Source organism: Melozone crissalis, unplaced genomic scaffold (genome assembly GCF_028551555.1).
Source record: "Melozone crissalis strain CALT ecotype California unplaced genomic scaffold, PUWL_Pcris_2 ptg000004l_1, whole genome shotgun sequence".
Taxonomy (NCBI): Eukaryota; Metazoa; Chordata; class Aves; order Passeriformes; family Passerellidae; genus Melozone; species Melozone crissalis.
Window position 1 is genome coordinate 27,728,561 of NW_026535782.1, and position 17,389 is coordinate 27,745,949.

At 35.8% G+C, this 17,389-nt stretch overlaps 1 protein-coding gene across 3 annotated transcripts in view; it reads right to left on the bottom strand.

Annotated features, from left to right (window-relative positions):
- Nucleotides 1–224: 224 nt before the first annotated feature.
- ZFC3H1 (zinc finger C3H1-type containing) overlaps nt 225–17,389 on the bottom strand; it is a 41,745-nt gene continuing 24,580 nt past the window's right edge. For all 3 annotated transcript variants that reach the window (XM_054272913.1, XM_054272904.1, XM_054272897.1), the window contains exons 21-35: nt 16,665–16,848; nt 14,757–14,943; nt 14,164–14,355; nt 12,024–12,261; nt 10,790–10,895; nt 10,488–10,686; nt 9,881–9,975; nt 8,875–8,985; nt 6,553–6,657; nt 6,298–6,463; nt 5,536–5,636; nt 4,314–4,415; nt 3,684–3,723; nt 1,216–1,278; nt 225–1,090 (exon numbers count right to left, since the gene is read on the bottom strand). In XM_054272913.1, coding sequence (XP_054128888.1) covers nt 953–1,090; nt 1,216–1,278; nt 3,684–3,723; nt 4,314–4,415; nt 5,536–5,636; nt 6,298–6,463; nt 6,553–6,657; nt 8,875–8,985; nt 9,881–9,975; nt 10,488–10,686; nt 10,790–10,895; nt 12,024–12,261; nt 14,164–14,355; nt 14,757–14,943; nt 16,665–16,848 — 2,027 coding nt within the window. In that variant the 3' untranslated portion in view covers nt 225–952. The remainder of the gene's footprint in view (nt 1,091–1,215; nt 1,279–3,683; nt 3,724–4,313; nt 4,416–5,535; nt 5,637–6,297; nt 6,464–6,552; nt 6,658–8,874; nt 8,986–9,880; nt 9,976–10,487; nt 10,687–10,789; nt 10,896–12,023; nt 12,262–14,163; nt 14,356–14,756; nt 14,944–16,664; nt 16,849–17,389) is intronic.

The following is a 17,389-nucleotide window of genomic DNA, read 5'->3' on the forward strand; positions in this document are numbered from 1 at the left end:
AGGAATAGCTGTTATGGGACAAACAGGTGTGTACCTGAGGCAAGGGGATGAAAAACCCCCAAGGGGATAGTTATTCTATATCCACAATAGGCAGCTCGACCACATTTGCTTATCTCTTGATCAAAATGATAAAAGACAAAAGATTTTTTTCTTTTTCAAGGTCAGCTTGTATTGAAAATCTCTGTAAAAACACCTGTAATAGTGTAAGGTAGTACCAAAACAAAACAGATAAATATTCTTTTTCTTTAAACTGTTAAACTTTATTATAAATTAAAATTTCTTTACAAAAAATTGCACATAATTGACCACTCTTAGGTTCTGATGCACTGGCATTTGCAAAAGTTTCTTTAATCTTCAAGTTTAATAGTCTCTGCCATGAGTCCAATGCAGAAAAGGGCAGTATGCAACCCTCTTAGAGCCTTCAAGTGCAAGAAGCATACTTGTGGCCACGGCAGTTACACTTTCCTTAAGAGCGGCTGCTTTTGTTTTAAATCCTGTAATGAAAAAGTCTCAAAAAAGGTTTAAAAAAGGAAAAAAACCCAAAATGGACTAGTTGCTTTTTACTGTAAACACAGCCCAGTAAATTAATCCCAAACACAGATCTCTCAGGCATCAGCGAGAGTGTCAAGTGAATCAGGAACAGCAAAACAAAGAAAATAGTAAATAAAAAGAAAACATAAAAAAATAAAGTCTGTCATTTTGATTAACTATACTTACGTAGATGATGTTATGAGAATCTGGCAGGGCCCAGAAGCAAGGCCAGACAGGGAGTTCATGTTTCCAGAGGAAGGTCATGTTAATTGTTTCCAGGTTCAAGGAAAGCAGACTTGAGACTTGATATGCTCAGCAATACTCATCTGCCTTACACAGATGCTAGGGCATGGATCAGCCTGAAGAATCATTCAACTGATTTTGGCATTTTATAGGACTTATGGCTGACCATACCCAGTGTTCAGAGATTCTTGTTTTCTGTTCTGTAAGTGTTTAAATTTAAAAGCTCATCTAGGCTGACTCCAACCTCTTGGCACTTGGAAACTAGTTTTCTCAGGTTATCAGTTTTACCTCCTCCTGATGCTTCAAACAAGAGTTGCTGAAAGAGATGGGGAAGCAGATATAAGATTTAGCCAGAGCCTGAGCATCACCACATCTATGGATATGGGATATGCAGAGAATTTATATGAAACCTCAAACTTAATCATAAGGAGAAAACATTACATCTTTCCACAGTGTTGCACATAGAGGTAACTTCTGAAGGGCTCTCTGATATAAATGATGGACCTGTAAAACAAAGGCAAGTATTAAAAGTCAGCACAATTTCATGCATGCAAAATGAATTATTTGAAGCACAAAAATCTCTTGCAATATTTTTTTAAATAGTTTTGAAGTGAAGCATTAAACTGGTACTAAAAGCAAAGGCAAGTTTATGTCTGACCTTAATTCTGACCCTTGTATGAATATGATTAGTTACATGAGGACTTGCTATTTTTCTTCACAAGATTCTTGCCTCATTCATTGCACAGGATGGAACACATTCAGGGAAGGAAGCAGCTTACTGAGTATTTCTTTCACCACTCAATATGTAGTCTCAAGTCTTGTTTATTGCATATCATCACAATCCTGCAATGAAAATGACTGTTTCATGGGCTTTTTTCCTTCAGCATCTATCTATCTATGCTTCAACAATCAGTATGAGTCTTTGCAACTCTCAAAAAAATTGGTTTTACCATTTTACTGTTCAAAATAGAGGACCAAAATATTTAATACTAGTACTTACTCAAATGTCCTTCAACTACTGGTATCTTAAGTCCCAACTTCAATCAGAGTCACTAAGGGAGGTATTTGTTGGCATTTTAAATACTTGTACCCATTTTCATATTCTTTTAACAAACCTTTACATGACCTCTGAAGGAAATAAATGACAGGTTCTCCAGGAACAGGAAATCCAGAATCTGAATCACAATTCAATTTTAAACCAATATCCTACTTGCTTACTAGAATATCCAGTTATCTGGAACAATCACTGATTTGTGTAAACAGTTTTAAGTGCTCACTACATCCCAGACCAAAGACCCCCACAAAAACCCAACTGCACTGTGTGTGACTACTTAAGTGATTTTACCATATACAGTATAATTAGTGAGGTGGTTGCAGAAGAAAACCATAAGATTTCTTCTGGGTGTAATCCAGCTACAGTGTTTCACATATGCCTTCATTTTAACTGGTTCATTTTCTTTAAGGGCCCTCTTTTTATGCATTTGACATATATTTTTCTAACCAAACAAATCAGAGCTCTTTTCAGTCACCAGCCTTACTACAGGCAGTGTTCTAAGATGTAGTCCATCTAATACAATGACTGAAGCAGGGATCTGTGATTAATTACAGATTACACCAAACCATCAACAGAGACAGAATTAAGGTTGAATAGGCAATTCAGCCTTTGATATCTCCTGACTTTGAGCTATTTGATCTAACAAATAAAGTAATTCTGCTTAGGGGATGTTCTTCTTAAACATTCGAGGAGACCATAGAGAAGGAAAGAAAACATTTCATATGTGAGTCTAACCACAGCCATGCTACCCTTAATGGATCAGTTAAAGCTTTAACATTGATTCAGATGACCACTGACAAAAAAGAAGGATGCTAAGAGTAAGTCACTATTAAGATGACACAAAACCAAATACAGCAGAGAAGTAGCTCAACTACCACAAGCAAGAGATGAATCACAAATCAAGGGCTCCATGATAGTCCCCACCCCCAAATACACAGCATCTGTTCACAGATGGAAGAGTATTTTGAAGGTGACAGCAACAATACCAGGAAAATAATTCTATTTGAAAAGTGATGCAGTTGCTGTGCCAAAAAACCTCTTTTGTGTTTCTACACAGAGAGATATTTCCCTACTCTACGTACTAGTAAGTAAACCTATTATTTTGGAAAAAAGGAACTGGACTCTTGTGCGTGGTCAGGAACTATGGAAACTCTTTTCATACACTAGTTTGGCAGACCCCACCCTTCCAACTACTTCACAGAATAAAAGAATGGTTCGGGTTGGAAGGAATCTTACAGATCATCTAGATAACAAACCCCCTGCCATGGGTAGAGACATCTTCCACTGAACTAGACCAGGTTGCTCAAAACCCCACCCAGTCTGGCCTAGAAACCTCATCCCTGGAAGCAATCTACAACTTCTCTGGGCAACCTGTTCGTGTCCCACCACTTCAAAATAAAGCTGGTTTTTCTAATCTACCCACTCTATCTCTCAGTTTGAAGCTATACCCTCTCACCCTAGTATGACATGCCCTTGCAAAAAGTTTCTCTCCAGCTCTCTTGTCCACTTGTAAAGATAGTCACTATCATCTTCCAGATGAGTCTTGCTTCCCTCTGCTAGAACTTAAAATATAACAATCTCCTCCAGGTAAAAAGCAAAAAAAAAAAATGGGAGAAGAATATAGCCTTCCCAGTATGGGAAAGATACACAGAAAGAGCATGCACTCATTATATAATCCACTCTACCTCAACTGTCAAAAACATTTCTCGCACCTGAGGCACATGTTTTGGTGTCTATAAACAAGATTATTTCAACTAACTAGAAATCTTGGATTTACAAGATTATCATTGTTTTGGATAAAGCCAAGGAATGAGAATTTCATAATTACTCATTTTAGTACACTGTGTTGACTTACTTCTCTTTGTCCCATTAGAAAGCATTCGGCAGCAATGGCTCTGAGGAAAAGAAATATATAAAAACATTTATTCTTGAATTATTTTAAATGCCATTAATGGCAGAATACTGACTGTGGAATGGAATTACTAATTCCTTGAGAAGAAACTAACTTCCAATGAGATTAATCTATTGTGAAAATAGAAAAATAGCCATTTTTTAAAAACAACCTTACATGAGCAAGACATTTCAGTGGTTCCCCATTATGAACAAACACTGAAGAAAAAGATCAGTTCAGCATCACTGGATAATGGAGAATACTGCTATTGTGATATATAAAGGGGAGGGGTAGAGAGGGGGAGACAGAAGTCAATAGTTGAATTTTAAAAGGCAACTTTTAAATACATAATTCATATTTATCTGCATAATATCCATTCAGTTAAGTTTCCCCAAGAGGGAAATTTCATTTCTCATTTTAAAGAAGTGACAGTACCTCTGTCTGCTGTAACGAAGTTACTCTCAAAATAAGCTTATGAAAGAGAAGCTTCGAGTACAAGCCCAATTAGAAGGACATTTCAGATTTACCTTTGTGAAGTAAACCTTACAAACAAAAGCAATAGCTATGAAAACAGATGTATGACTGTTGCATTACATTTTCCAGATGGCCAGGCAAGTTGGGATATTATATGTAAACATCTTGGCTTGTAGTTTCAGAATCTGAACATTGCTCTCCTCCCAGTATCGCAGAAGCAGTCTGTAAAAGGCATTCATGAGAAAGGACCAGTGCTCTAATCACTTGGAATAGAAAAGCTATTCAAAGATAGAAACACATTACACAAAATACATTACACCTAATCTGAGTCAAGAGTTGCAAGTAGGAAAAAGCCCAAGCCACCATATACAAATTTGGTATTTTCCTCAGAACAAAACAAGTTAAGATACACTTTCAGAGAATAACTAAAAAGTGTGAAATCAGAGAGAAAACATGATCTTGGCATATCACAAGTGGATTCACTGTTAGCATGCACAAGGTAACTACACATTTGAAAAGAGACAAATTAGCTTTATATTAATGGGGCTAGGGATAATATTCAGTCAGTTCTGCTCACCCATTTCATGCAGTATCAACACTGTCTAAGGGAGCTGCAAGTTCCATCTAGACAGAATCGCAACTTGGTTTAAAATTAAGCCATTCAACTTCACGTGCCTAAGGCAGGTGTGTCACACTCTCCCCATGCCCACAACCACACGTGAGCCTTGCTCTGAGTTCTTTAGGGGTCACTGTTGAAGATGAACAGTGTTTTGGGACTTCTCAATATTACTAAAATATTCATGCGTTCACTGCACCTGAACACAGTAAAATATGGACTCTCATCCTGGCAGAGCATATTTTGAAACACTGTTCAAGAGCCAGTGTAATGCTTACATTAACTGGTTGTTTCCCATCAGATTTCCTTTAAATTATGATTTATCACTGCAAAATAAATGTCAAATTATGCCTTAAGCAAGCACTGTTATAGACTGGTATATCCATTTTTTATCTGTTCTGGAACTATACTTGTAATAGATCATCAAGTAACAAAAATATTTTAGTATATATCTGATGTTTCTCTACCCACTTGCAATTTTGACCATTTGAAGTCATCATGTACAATGCAGAGTTAATTTCTGTATAATTATAACCTGTCTGTAGATAGAACAGAACATTGTCAAATCTAAGATTGAGGTGATGTCAGAAGGCACAATATGCCTCAAGCAACATGCAATTATAGAGGAATAGTTTTACTTCTGTAGTAGAAAGCAAATCATGCATATCTTGCACAAAAAACAATAGTTGTTAATCACCTGCCTTAATTGAAAGTATTTTTACATACCTCAGTGCAAGTCCAGGATTAGTAGGCATGGTAGAACAAAACCGTTCCAAGGTTTTGGAATGCTGAGATTTTGGAATGCAGCTCAAATAAAAAAGAATTACCTGTAGAATTTGAATTATAAACATTAATCCACTTTATAGTCTTATTCTGCTAAGAATAATGGTATGACAAACTGAACACTATGACTAAAATGAGTTGCCACCTTCAAACCTTATCCCTCAAGAATACATAAATCAATTTGAATAATATTACTTCAGTGTCAAGTTACTAGCGCCACCTATTTTAGTCTTTCTAGCCTGCATTTAATACATAAAGATAAATGCACTGCTTGCTAGCAAAAAGGGATCCAAGATTTCTGTAAGCTTTATTCTGTCTGTATAAGTGCTCAACTTCTCCCTCCTACTTAATTTCTTCTATTTCTCAACCATTATAACTTCTACAATCAAAACTCTTTCCAACTGCAGACCCCTCTTGTGTAACCATATCTTCCTTCCCTCACCAATTTTCTCTTTTCTCCAGAAAAAGATAATTTTGCATTGCCATGTCATAAAGTTTCTCTTTGCATTACAGGACCTTTATTTGAAAAGGTGACTGCCAGATACTCTTCTGCTCAAAACACTACTACACTCAGACACTTCCTTGTTTTGCTAGCTCTTAGTCTTCATATACTGGTGCTGGACTTGAACAAATAGATTACAGGTACCTGCAAACAGGTCATCAGCCACTTTGTTTAACTAAAACTGCCCACAGACACATTTTTACCTTATTATGAAACTCATAATTGGTCCAATAATCAGCAGTACTAAATGGAATTGGATATTGTGTGGGGACTGTCACCAGACATCTGTTCACTAGATCAGTAAAAAGCTTGAATTCTTGAACTTTGTTGCTGGACTCAACAACTTTGCTATTGAGAAAAACAAGGTAACTGGAAGAAAAAAAAAAAGAAAAAAGATGGTTCTGGTAGTGTTCATTTAATGGTTGAGACTAATTAACTTTCTTCCCTTAAGAACTTACTCCAACCAAATGTTCTGAACAGTTTCCTGCTGCATCACTGCCCCCAGAGCTGCTTCATAAGCATCCAGTGCTTCACCAACACTTGCATGAAGAGACTGGCACAAACTGTTTATAATAAAAGATAAAAACTGTTGTATGTAACAATGACACAATTAAGAATTTTGCATTCTCAGATGCAACAAAAAAACCCAGTGTTTTCAGCTTAAATGTATCATGGACTAATTTATCAGTCAATTTATTAGAATGGTTAAGTCTCAAAAGCAGGTAACAAGGAATACCATGAAGTTTGAAATACAACCCTTAAAAATAAGTATTACAAACTGTCTTCTACTCCTGTAAAGTACCCTTTACTAATACTAATAGGAATGCTGTAATTGCTGCAGAATACGGAGACAAGTCTTGAGTTTCCATTTCGAGAGCCCCAGAACAATACATTTTGAAGTCCAATTAAAGCCACTTGAGAAACAGCATCAGTCGCTGGCAGCAACGCTAGTATTTTGAAACAAATATTACCAGGATCTGGGGTAGAAATATACTGATTGTGTCAGAGGGGAAAAAAAAAAACTGACAAGAAAGGTCAAAAAACCCCTCCTAAATTTTCTTCAACAGTTTCTCCAAGAAACATACAGTTAGACCAACACACAAGACCCAATCAAAGACAGGAGCTGACACATTCTTAGATCAAGACACAGTAAAAACTCCATATTCCAAAGTGTAACATAAGAATGAAAAAAAAAAAAAATTAAGGCTTGCAATAAGTAATGAGGGGGAAAAATCTAACAACCTCATAAAGGAGTACACAGAAATATATAAAGTGTAAATAGGGCTGACCTTGCTACCAAGCCCTCTTGACTAAAGTTACAGAATCTGTGGGTGATTCTACTCCTGCTTTCCCCAGGAATTATTAACTAAATCACCTGTTTGCTACCCTTTCTAAAATAGTGTGTGTATGCATTAGTGTGCAAACATGCGTGCACACAAATGGTCTTTCCAAGTAAAACACTGTTTTAGACCTTTAAGGCTTTGCAGATTTCAATCTATTTTCACTTGGTAAAAGTCAACTTTTATGTTTTTGGTCCTCCATACGTAAAGAAAGGTAATATAGGTAACACAGGCCCAGGTACCTAGATACTTACTGCAGCAAAACTCAAAATGAGAAATACTCAATTATTAGCTCTGAAAGTAATTTAGGTACTCCCTCCTAGAGGAGGGTGCTAAAATACAGGAGAATCTGAACTTAAGTCAGATACTTTATGACTAAATAGTGACCTAAAGTGTCTTAGTAACAATGCTTCTATTGTATGAGTGGTGAACCCAAAAGTGAGCTTGTCAAGAGATATTTTGCTAAAAATCAAAATTAAGAAGCATTTAAGTTGACAGTAATAGACAGTGCAAAAAAAAATCCCATAATGATAATCTTTAAATAAGGTTTTGATCAAATTTTCTTGAAAACTATACATTTTACCTGTAAGTTGTCCACCAATTAAAAACAATAAGCAATAGTGTTGAAGAAGTACTGTGGATTTTCACTCATTATGTGAAACAGTATCATCCTTGCCCTTTTACTTATCTGAAAGGCCAAATAGTTACTTGTGAAGACTGACAAACCCAGACCATGAAATGGTAGACTTCTTAAACAGTGTAAGCCAGCACCTCAGTAACCACAGTTAAGTAACTGGTGTAAGTTACAGACAGCTAATAATGTGGTCTCTGGCAATCCTGTATACTGCTGCTATCAAAAGGAATGATGGAAGAAATAGAAAAAACAGCAAAAGAAAAAAGATTGTGTATACATGACAAAGACATATTCCATTATAACCTTTACAACCTCTTATGGAGGAATAAGTCACCCTCCTGCATTACTTTGCTGTGGAGCTTCTCCATGAACAGCTAAAACAATGAGTCAAGAAGCTGGGGAGATGAGGACTAAACAGAATGGAAACTTAAATAAAGTAAACTCTTGTAAAATAAAAGGGAGACAACTGAAAGCCAAGACAAAGAAAAACACTGCTAGTAGCAGCAACCTAAACCAAAAGTAAAACAAAAAAACATTTTGAGATGAACACACCTATTACCATTCCTGTAGGTCAGAATTTCTGAAAGATTTCTCAAGTGGAAAATTTAAGCTGAGGTGCAACTCAGTTTCATAAAATTATCTCCATTGTGCAGCAGGCCAGTATGTTCTCTAAGGACTGGCCAATCATTTATTCAGAGAATCCAAAGTGATACACCCTCAGGCAAGTAATGAATACTCTGCTTTTGAAAACGCAATTTTACTCAGACACAATAGCTCTTTCTCAGAAATTCCTGGGAAAATCTCACCAGTAGATCTGCCACAGATACGGGATTTGCTGGTTAACAACATCATCTGTGAGATGTTCTTTATAGAGAGGTGATGTAAATTCAATTGGCATTGGAAAATTCAAGAGATATCTACAAGAGAAAGAAGTAGTAGTAAACAAGAATAGCCTTCTACATGGAAGAATCCTATGTAGGTGTAACACACAGTTACAAAGTCCAGTTCATGAAAAATACTAAAAAAATGCACTTCTAGATTTCAGTTCAATTCTACCCAGATAAAATCTGTACAGAAAGCATTTCACAGAAGTATAGAAGTCATTAATAAAGAAGGCATTCACTCTTTCACTATATATGAAGTTAAATGTTGCCCTGTATGACAGACTCTCCTCTTCCTTCATAAAATGCATCAAGTACATAAACAAATGCAAGCAAGAATAAAATCTAACATCTAACTTAGAGATAAAAACATTTCAAAAGCTCATCTGAATAAGCTTTAGCATGGAAAGCTTTTGCTTTGAAGACCTTCACAAGCATCATAGGGAACTTGGCAGATTTCAAAACTTCTGTCTTTCAACTAGGTGCTAAATTTCCAGGGGGAAGTCATCAGACTACATATGAAACCTGTATCTTCTCAACAATAATCTAATTAATAACATGCTGGACCTCTTGATGAAGGTCTTTTTCAAGTGCCTAAACAGTGTTATTTTAGATATGTAATTTTAGGCACCTAGCTTTAGGGGGGAAAAAAAAAAACCAAAACCAACTTTGGTATATTTATGATTGATTTTCATTACCCAAATCCAGACACTCAACATTTTTACTGTTTAATTTTTAGATATTCATGGCTCTACAAATTAGTGTCTGTGCAATAACAAGTGTAAACCTTATGCCCAAATCACTATTAGCTGAAGTTTTGGCAAAACATGCCATGCTAAAAAACACGAGTTTAAAAGTTCTAGATAATCATGTAATTCAAGAAAATGCCAATATTTTCAAAATTTAAATTAAAATATTACTCTAAACATACCTTAAGAGATCCATGGGACCATGCTCTTGGCATGTATTCTCAAAGAAAGCTGCCACGAAATCTTGCAACAGTGGAAGAATACTGCTTGACCTTTCCTGTTTTGTTGTTGTTGTTGTTTTTTTTTAATGAAAAAAAAATCAAACATCAACCTGAATATGGTGAGACTAATATAAGCAAACATCAACCTGAATATGGTGAGACTAATATAAGCAAAATAAATTACAAGTGGTGTGTCTATCTCTGCAATGCTCCACTGTCATCATTTTCTCACAAATGAAGTTTAAATGGGACAGTCAGCAGTAGAAAGAAGCGGAAAAAATATTACGGGGTGTGCTTTTACTTCCTGTTTTCTTTCTTAAGGATATTACTAACACTGAATTAGAACAACATCAATTATAAATCTATGGTTTTATGTAATTGCTAAGATTATCTTTTATCATGTCACTTGTCTTGCTAATTATACTTTTCCTATTTATAGGAAGGTGTACTAGACATTACAAAAATATCACTAAGTTGAATCAATTTTGTAAGATTTTTAAACAACACACTAAGCCCAAACTTTGCAGAGCTAGCAGACCAGCAAGTAAGTTTTGAAGTGGAGTATTACCTGTGAAACAAGAAATTTACACAACCGATAAAAAATTTCTGCATTCTGAGGATTCTTCTCAAAAGCTCCAATCCATACCCTGTGGGCATTTTCGCTCTGCTTCATCTGCACATACAAGGTGGCCAAACTCTCCAAGAGCTGACAGTTGTTAGGGCAGAGCTCCAATAAAGACCTACAAAGCTCTGCAGCAGACTCCCACCTTAAAGAAAAGTAAAGGTCAAGTTTAACAAAAAAAAAAAAAAAAAAAAGAAAAAAGGTCAAGTACTCCAGTTAAGAATGTCTTGAAACAACTAACAGCTTACCTTTCAAGAAGTTTCAGCAAAGCTATCATGTTCCTATAGAGAGGAAAGCAGGTAGCTACTCTTTTGTCAGCCTCAAGGCTTTCATCAGTACATGTTTTGACTGCATCTACAAAACAAAAGTAAAAAACAAAGCCTTTATACCTGAAACAGTGTCAAAGTTATGTGAAGCCTTAACATAATGTCTCCTTGAACATAAGGAAAACACGTAAGTGTGAAATGATATTTCTGAGAGTGCTTTTTTTGCAAATTCTTAGAAGTAGATTGTCATCTTCTCTCATTACTTATCACCACAGTGCAAAGACAAAGCTTTCAGTTTCATCTCTTACTCCTTTTAAAAACAGGAACCATCCTACCAATGAAACACTAAAGCAATGTTACAGACAGAAGTATATCCCTAGATTTAAAATCATATTCCAGGATTTTCAGCATAGCTGCTGAAAGCTATTGAGGCAAAAGCTAATGCAAGGATATTCTTTTTCTCCTCAGCATAATAAAACCCTATTACCACAGCTAGACTGCCTTCACTCACATAGCTGGGCTACTCCATTAATCCTTGAGTATTTCAACACTGCATTGCCAACAGCAGCATAAATATTTTCTCAGTGGCAACTCCATACTGCTGCTGGCTAACCACTTAATACTGACATTTAGAAATACTATATAACAGTATTTGTCTGCTACTATGTAGTCCACCTCTGGCAGCACTACCATAAGCTAAGAATTTTATTTCTTCTATCTTCATTTTTCATTTAAAAAAAATATTCAATTTACCTGAACTGTGAATTAAGATAAACAAATGCATTGTTCTGTCTCTTTCAAGGAAATACACTAATATTCCAGGAAAGTAACTTCCCAATACACATATCCTACCTGAGGGGAAAAAGGGTAAGAAAGAATGACAGCTGAAGTTTGGTTTTATGCTTGCATAAGCCCAAGAAAACTAGCAATGTCATACAACCACAAGCCACTGACTGGTCTTTTTCTCTGAACTATCATATTCTAGCAAGATAAAGCTGAGCTGAAACCTCAGATGAAAAACTCAAGAGTGTTGGTTAAGCATCCAAGAACATGGATTTTCCTCACCATTCTGGTTAAATCAAAATGCAATATTCACTGGATTAATTCACTGGCTTAATATAGTCATCAACACTGACTTGAAATTCTGAAGTTGGATAATACTTCTTGAATTACAACATGTGAAGAACATATTAAGTATTTATCACCTTAATCTTACCTTCAAACATAGCTAAAAGTGTATCAGGATCAGTCTTCACATCTTGAACTGTCTGCCATGGTATTAAAAATGGCTCTTTGTGCACAATCCTTGAAGGACTGACATTAGCTGGATCATAGAACTTGACTGGGAGAACACCAAACTCAATTAGATGTATATAAGCCAGCCAAGCCAAGCAACGGTCACTTGCAGTAAGGTGCTCTGATATCATCTTTTCATTTGCTGATTTTAAAGCATTCTGTAAAGGATGAAAGAAATAGATCACATTTCAGTCAAAGAGTCTAAGATTTAAGAACAGGAAAAGAAAACAGGAAGAATAGGTTTTAATATTCTCAAAACTTTTCCAGAGAGTAGACAGGAACTAATTTGTTATGTAAATCAGAATCATATTCAGCTTATGTGAATGTGTGGTTATTCACCTTATGCATAGTTTGTAGTAAAAGGTTCAAGAAAAACCACAGAAGATTGCTATTACAAAAAGTGAAGAGACACTTTGAAAACACACATCTCCCAACATGTGTTCTTTCTATTTTCCTGCTTTATTCTCCTATTACTTCCAGTTCCATAAGAAGTAATACAGTAGCTCTAGATACAACCCATCTACAATTTGGATTCAACTTGCTATATCCTACTAGGTCTTGTGCATCTGGGGCTGTCTGTTTGGCTTGGGGTTTTTATTTATTAAATTCTTGTTATAAAACTACTAAGTTACACCTATTGAAGTCCACCATCTCTAGACATGCTTTAAAAAATGTTTTGGAAACCTCACTGAGAACAAGGATACTACTTGAAATTTTTCTACTAGTCATATGCAAAGATAGAATAGTCCAGTTAATCTAGCAGATACTAAATAAAATAATTAGGGCATGCAATTAAATAAAGTCTAAACATAATTTCTTTCTAAAACACAACAGAACCTCATGACTACCAATGTGCCAACATTTTTCTGCACAAACACAGTATGATCAAAGAATACATTTTTCAAGAGAATGAATATACTTGCAAATTTATGCAAAATTCAGCAGAACACATGTCCTGAAGTTGGTGAAAACTGGTGTTACAAAAGCATTTCACTTAATACTTGAAAAATAAGTCCACAAAATACTTGAAAAAAATCGCTTTCAAGTTTTCCAATACACACTGCTATTTACTCTGAAGTAGCAGTTACTCCAAAATTATTCTCTCTGAAATACAATTAAATAATCTCTTGCCAAGCCATTCTTTTGAACTACACATTTCAGATTCATTTGGAAAAAAAAAGTATGACTTTGTGATGATGCTTTGAAGAAAGGTGAGGGTAACCAACCAGTGTAATTCTCGCTGCATTTCCATGTTGATTTGACACAAACAGTTTTTTCTCCAGAGCCCTGCTCTTTTTATGCATTCAGAGTTACATTTCTCAGTACATTTGGAGAAAGCCAGCACAGCACTGTGCTTTCTCATTCCAACTGGAGCCAGACAAAAGCCTGAGGTTCTCAAACTCTGAGGGCAGTGACAGGCTGCAGCAAGCAGCAAGTGGCACCTACTGGCAGGAATGAAACAACCTGCTACTGAAAGGACAGAGCTCCCACTCTGGGAGAGGGCGATGTCCATTTCTCACCCTCAGCCACCACTTTTATCATCAACACAAGAGCTACCAGTCACCTAAATTACTTCTACAGTCATAGTTCTGGCCTGAGATAACTCAGTGACTTCAGGGTTGACAGGAGCAATAAAATCTAATTTAACAGTCTAGGGCAATACAGTTAGATAGCTACTATGTTCTTTCCCAAGAACTACTGGTTTGATAATTTCTGTAGCAATTTTGAATACCTGAGGCAATACTCTCAGACCTTTCACTGCAAAAACCTGATCTATAGTTTACAAGAAACCAAAAAATAAAGTATCTCCCTGGGAATTATTTTGAGACCTAGTAGTCTAGGCTATTAGCTACACAAACAAAAAAAAAGTAGGCAACAAAACCCTCAAAGCTACATCCAGCTTTTACAACAGCATCATAGCTCAAAGCAGAAGTCTCTACTTGCTGTAGAAATTCTCCTAAAGGAAGGCACAGTTCCACTAAAGTTCAAACTACCACAGTCACACAAATTAAAAAGGTGAAGCTATGAAAACACTCCTGGGGTGGTAACTTGGAAGTTACCTGCAGCAGAACAAGAGCATTCTGATGTCTTCCTGTAAAGAGGCTTAAATGAACCCTGTAGAGGAGTGTCTCCAGCAACTGAAAGGACACAAGATTTGGGTTTTCTCCTCCTCCTGTCACTTCCATTAAGAACTGTAGCATCCTCCCACATACATAGTCTTTTCCATCGAAGGAATTCTCCAAATTCAAAAACTAGAGAGAAATAATAGTAACAACAATCAAAATGCAAGTAAAGCTTCTAGGTTAAGGTTTAAAAATCACACAGATCACAAACTTCAAATAATGCCTTTTGCTATCTTATCACACCAAATTTTCATATTAAACCTCTTAAGATACTGCTTTTAATAGTACAAGAACACCCATGTTTTGCAATCAATTTAACACATTGATTTTAAATAATTTTTACTACCTGAGGAAAACCGATGATTTCTAGAAATAACCTGCAAGAACCTTAATAGTTTCATTTTCAACTTTTGAGGTTTCAAAAACAGTACTTTTCATTTGACACTTTCCTGTCACGCACGCTGACTTTATAGAGTAGAAAACACACACTTACAGGAATATTTAATATCTAGTTTGGAATTTTTACTTACTGTCCACCAAATTTGATAAGAGGGAGCATATTCCACTGCTGTTTCACACATTTCCTGTATCTCCTCCTTGGTTCCTCTTTTTGAGAAAAGTCTGAGGTAATGACACCAAATTTCAGGATTTTCTTTGTTGCTCTCCAGGGCTCGAGCCAAAACATTTAAAGTAGAATCTAAACACTCAGATGACGAGCTGTAAAAATTAAATATTGAAAAAAGGACTCACATCAGCTGTGCTGGTATTATGACTTCCACTGTATCAAATATGAAAATGGATGTTTTTAATTAGAATGGAAATCACACACAGTATCTTTTCTTAAACATTGTCCTTCACTATCAAAGCTTCAGCAAGTTTTCAAATTTCAGAGGTTAGAAGGTACAATTGTTATAGTGCACAGAAGTAAGTATTCTATGAAGACTGCCAATTCAAATAAAAGAGTCCAAATTAACTGAAAATTGGTAAGATTAATCTCTAAGCAATCAGGATATAAAGGCATTTACATCACAGAAGTTTAAGAACTTAAGTATATACTTCAGAGGTGTATTAAAGTAAGTTACATTTTCGTTAAATATTTAATTTACTTTCTACAGTGATTATATATAAGCCTTTATTTCAGCATATCATAAAGGTTTTGTCTCTAAGACATGAAAAAACCTGAAATTTTATTTTTTGAAATAAAAAAATCATGAGATGATACCCACCAAGTAATATGAAATTAGCTGAAATAACTGACCATACTGCAAGCCACAGAGACAAGCTTTAATTCATAAACACATCTTCCATAAAACCACAGAATGTTTCTGAGGTCCCACTTATTCTGAAAACATCTTTAGAAATTATTTTGCATGGACATGTATGAGAAGAAATGCACAAGTCTCAAAAAAAACCTAACACAGTTAATCATGCATAAATCTGAAGACTTCCCAATCCCGCTACTTTCACTTACTAGAGCAGTCAAATTTCTTCAGAGTACTGAAGAAGTAGGAATAGGAGTGGTGGCTGTTTTAAGAAAAGGATGCACATATCTTCCACTAGGGTCTCTTCCTTTTCTTGATTGTTTCCCAACTACACTTATATTCAGAAGGCATGCTCTTCTCATGCTGCTACTTGCCAGCAATACTTTGATTACTGGCCTTCCCAGTTCTACCCCTTCTATTGTTCAGGCACCTACTGATACAGTTAAACTGATTTGTTTCCTAATTTCCCACTGTTCACAGTTTAAACAAGGCTTTTAAAGCAGAGCTGCTCCTCTCCATTCCCCTGGCTTCCTGCTACAGTTGCTCAGCTGTACCTCACTATCAAAACTGAAGTCAATCATCATAATGGATGAAACCATCATGACAGAATTCTAATTGAAGTGATCTGATTGCCAACAGAAACTTGGTACTCTGCAGCATAATTTTTAGGAAGAGAAGCAATTGAAACTCAGGAAACTGAAATTTAAAAAAAATATCACAAAATAAGAAACCAAGTGCTCAAGTGGATGATTTCTACAGGGATAAAACCAACTATCAAAACCGTCCTTTTAAGAAAGATGGCTGATGAAAGTAATTTCAAAAATTATTGCAACCATTCAGTCTGTAGGGGAGAATGATTTGAGTTCATTGGCCCACTTTTACTGCTGGAAGTACAACACTCCACTGTCATCTTACACAGAGCACTTTTCAAACATGAACAATTACTTCTCCCACACTACTTTCCTTCAACTTCCATTCTGAAAAAGAACCTACCCAAAGATAAACCATCAGTAATTTATTACTCATATACTGCACTAAATAGAATCTATTTTTTAACCTGCTTAAAGTAATGCATTATTTGTGGCATTGTTGAAGAAAGTTCTTTAATATCAAACAGGAAACTTGATCATAGCAGCAAGGGCAAAGGTAGCAAGGTCTCATATGTAACAGACATACCCTTCATTTTGATTCAAGTATTTATATGCAAGTTTAATCCAAAGCTGTACATCACAGGGGTTTTCTTGGACACTTGCTTCCAAGTTGGAAATGTCATCAGTCTCACTTGTAAAATACCGGACATCATCTGGAGTCACCACAGTATCAAGCACTGGAACTCTTTTTTTATGTTCTGAGGGATGGGCTGTAAATAATAGACAAATTTTTTAAAAAGAAAATTTCCTTTTTGAAAACAGTAGTGACCAGTAACTCTCACAAGAGGTGGCATTTACATATTTCAAGTACTCCCATTGATCACAACTAAATGGCATTATGTCAGCATTCTTCAAACTGTATTGCTTGTAGAGAACTGGTTATAGTCCAAATGTGAAGGAATGAAAGAATTAGCTGTACAGTTTGCCTTGATCAACAGACACCAACTAAGGCAGTTCATCAGGCAGCATTACAAACTAGCCATATTTGACAAAGAAAAATTTATCTCAACTATGTCTCAAAAAATCCTTTTTAGAGATTTGCTAACAAATCCTAAAGCTCCTACCTGCAACAGTCACATGTGAAATGCTATCAGGTTACTGATGCTCTAGCAGCTTCCAAGTCTCAAATGCTGCTTAACTACAGCTTTTTTTAACTCCTGACCTCACACCAAATACAAATTCTGTACAAATGTAAGGTAACTGAACACTGATGTTTTATTATTTAAAGTTCGGGGGAGGGGGAAGGAGAAA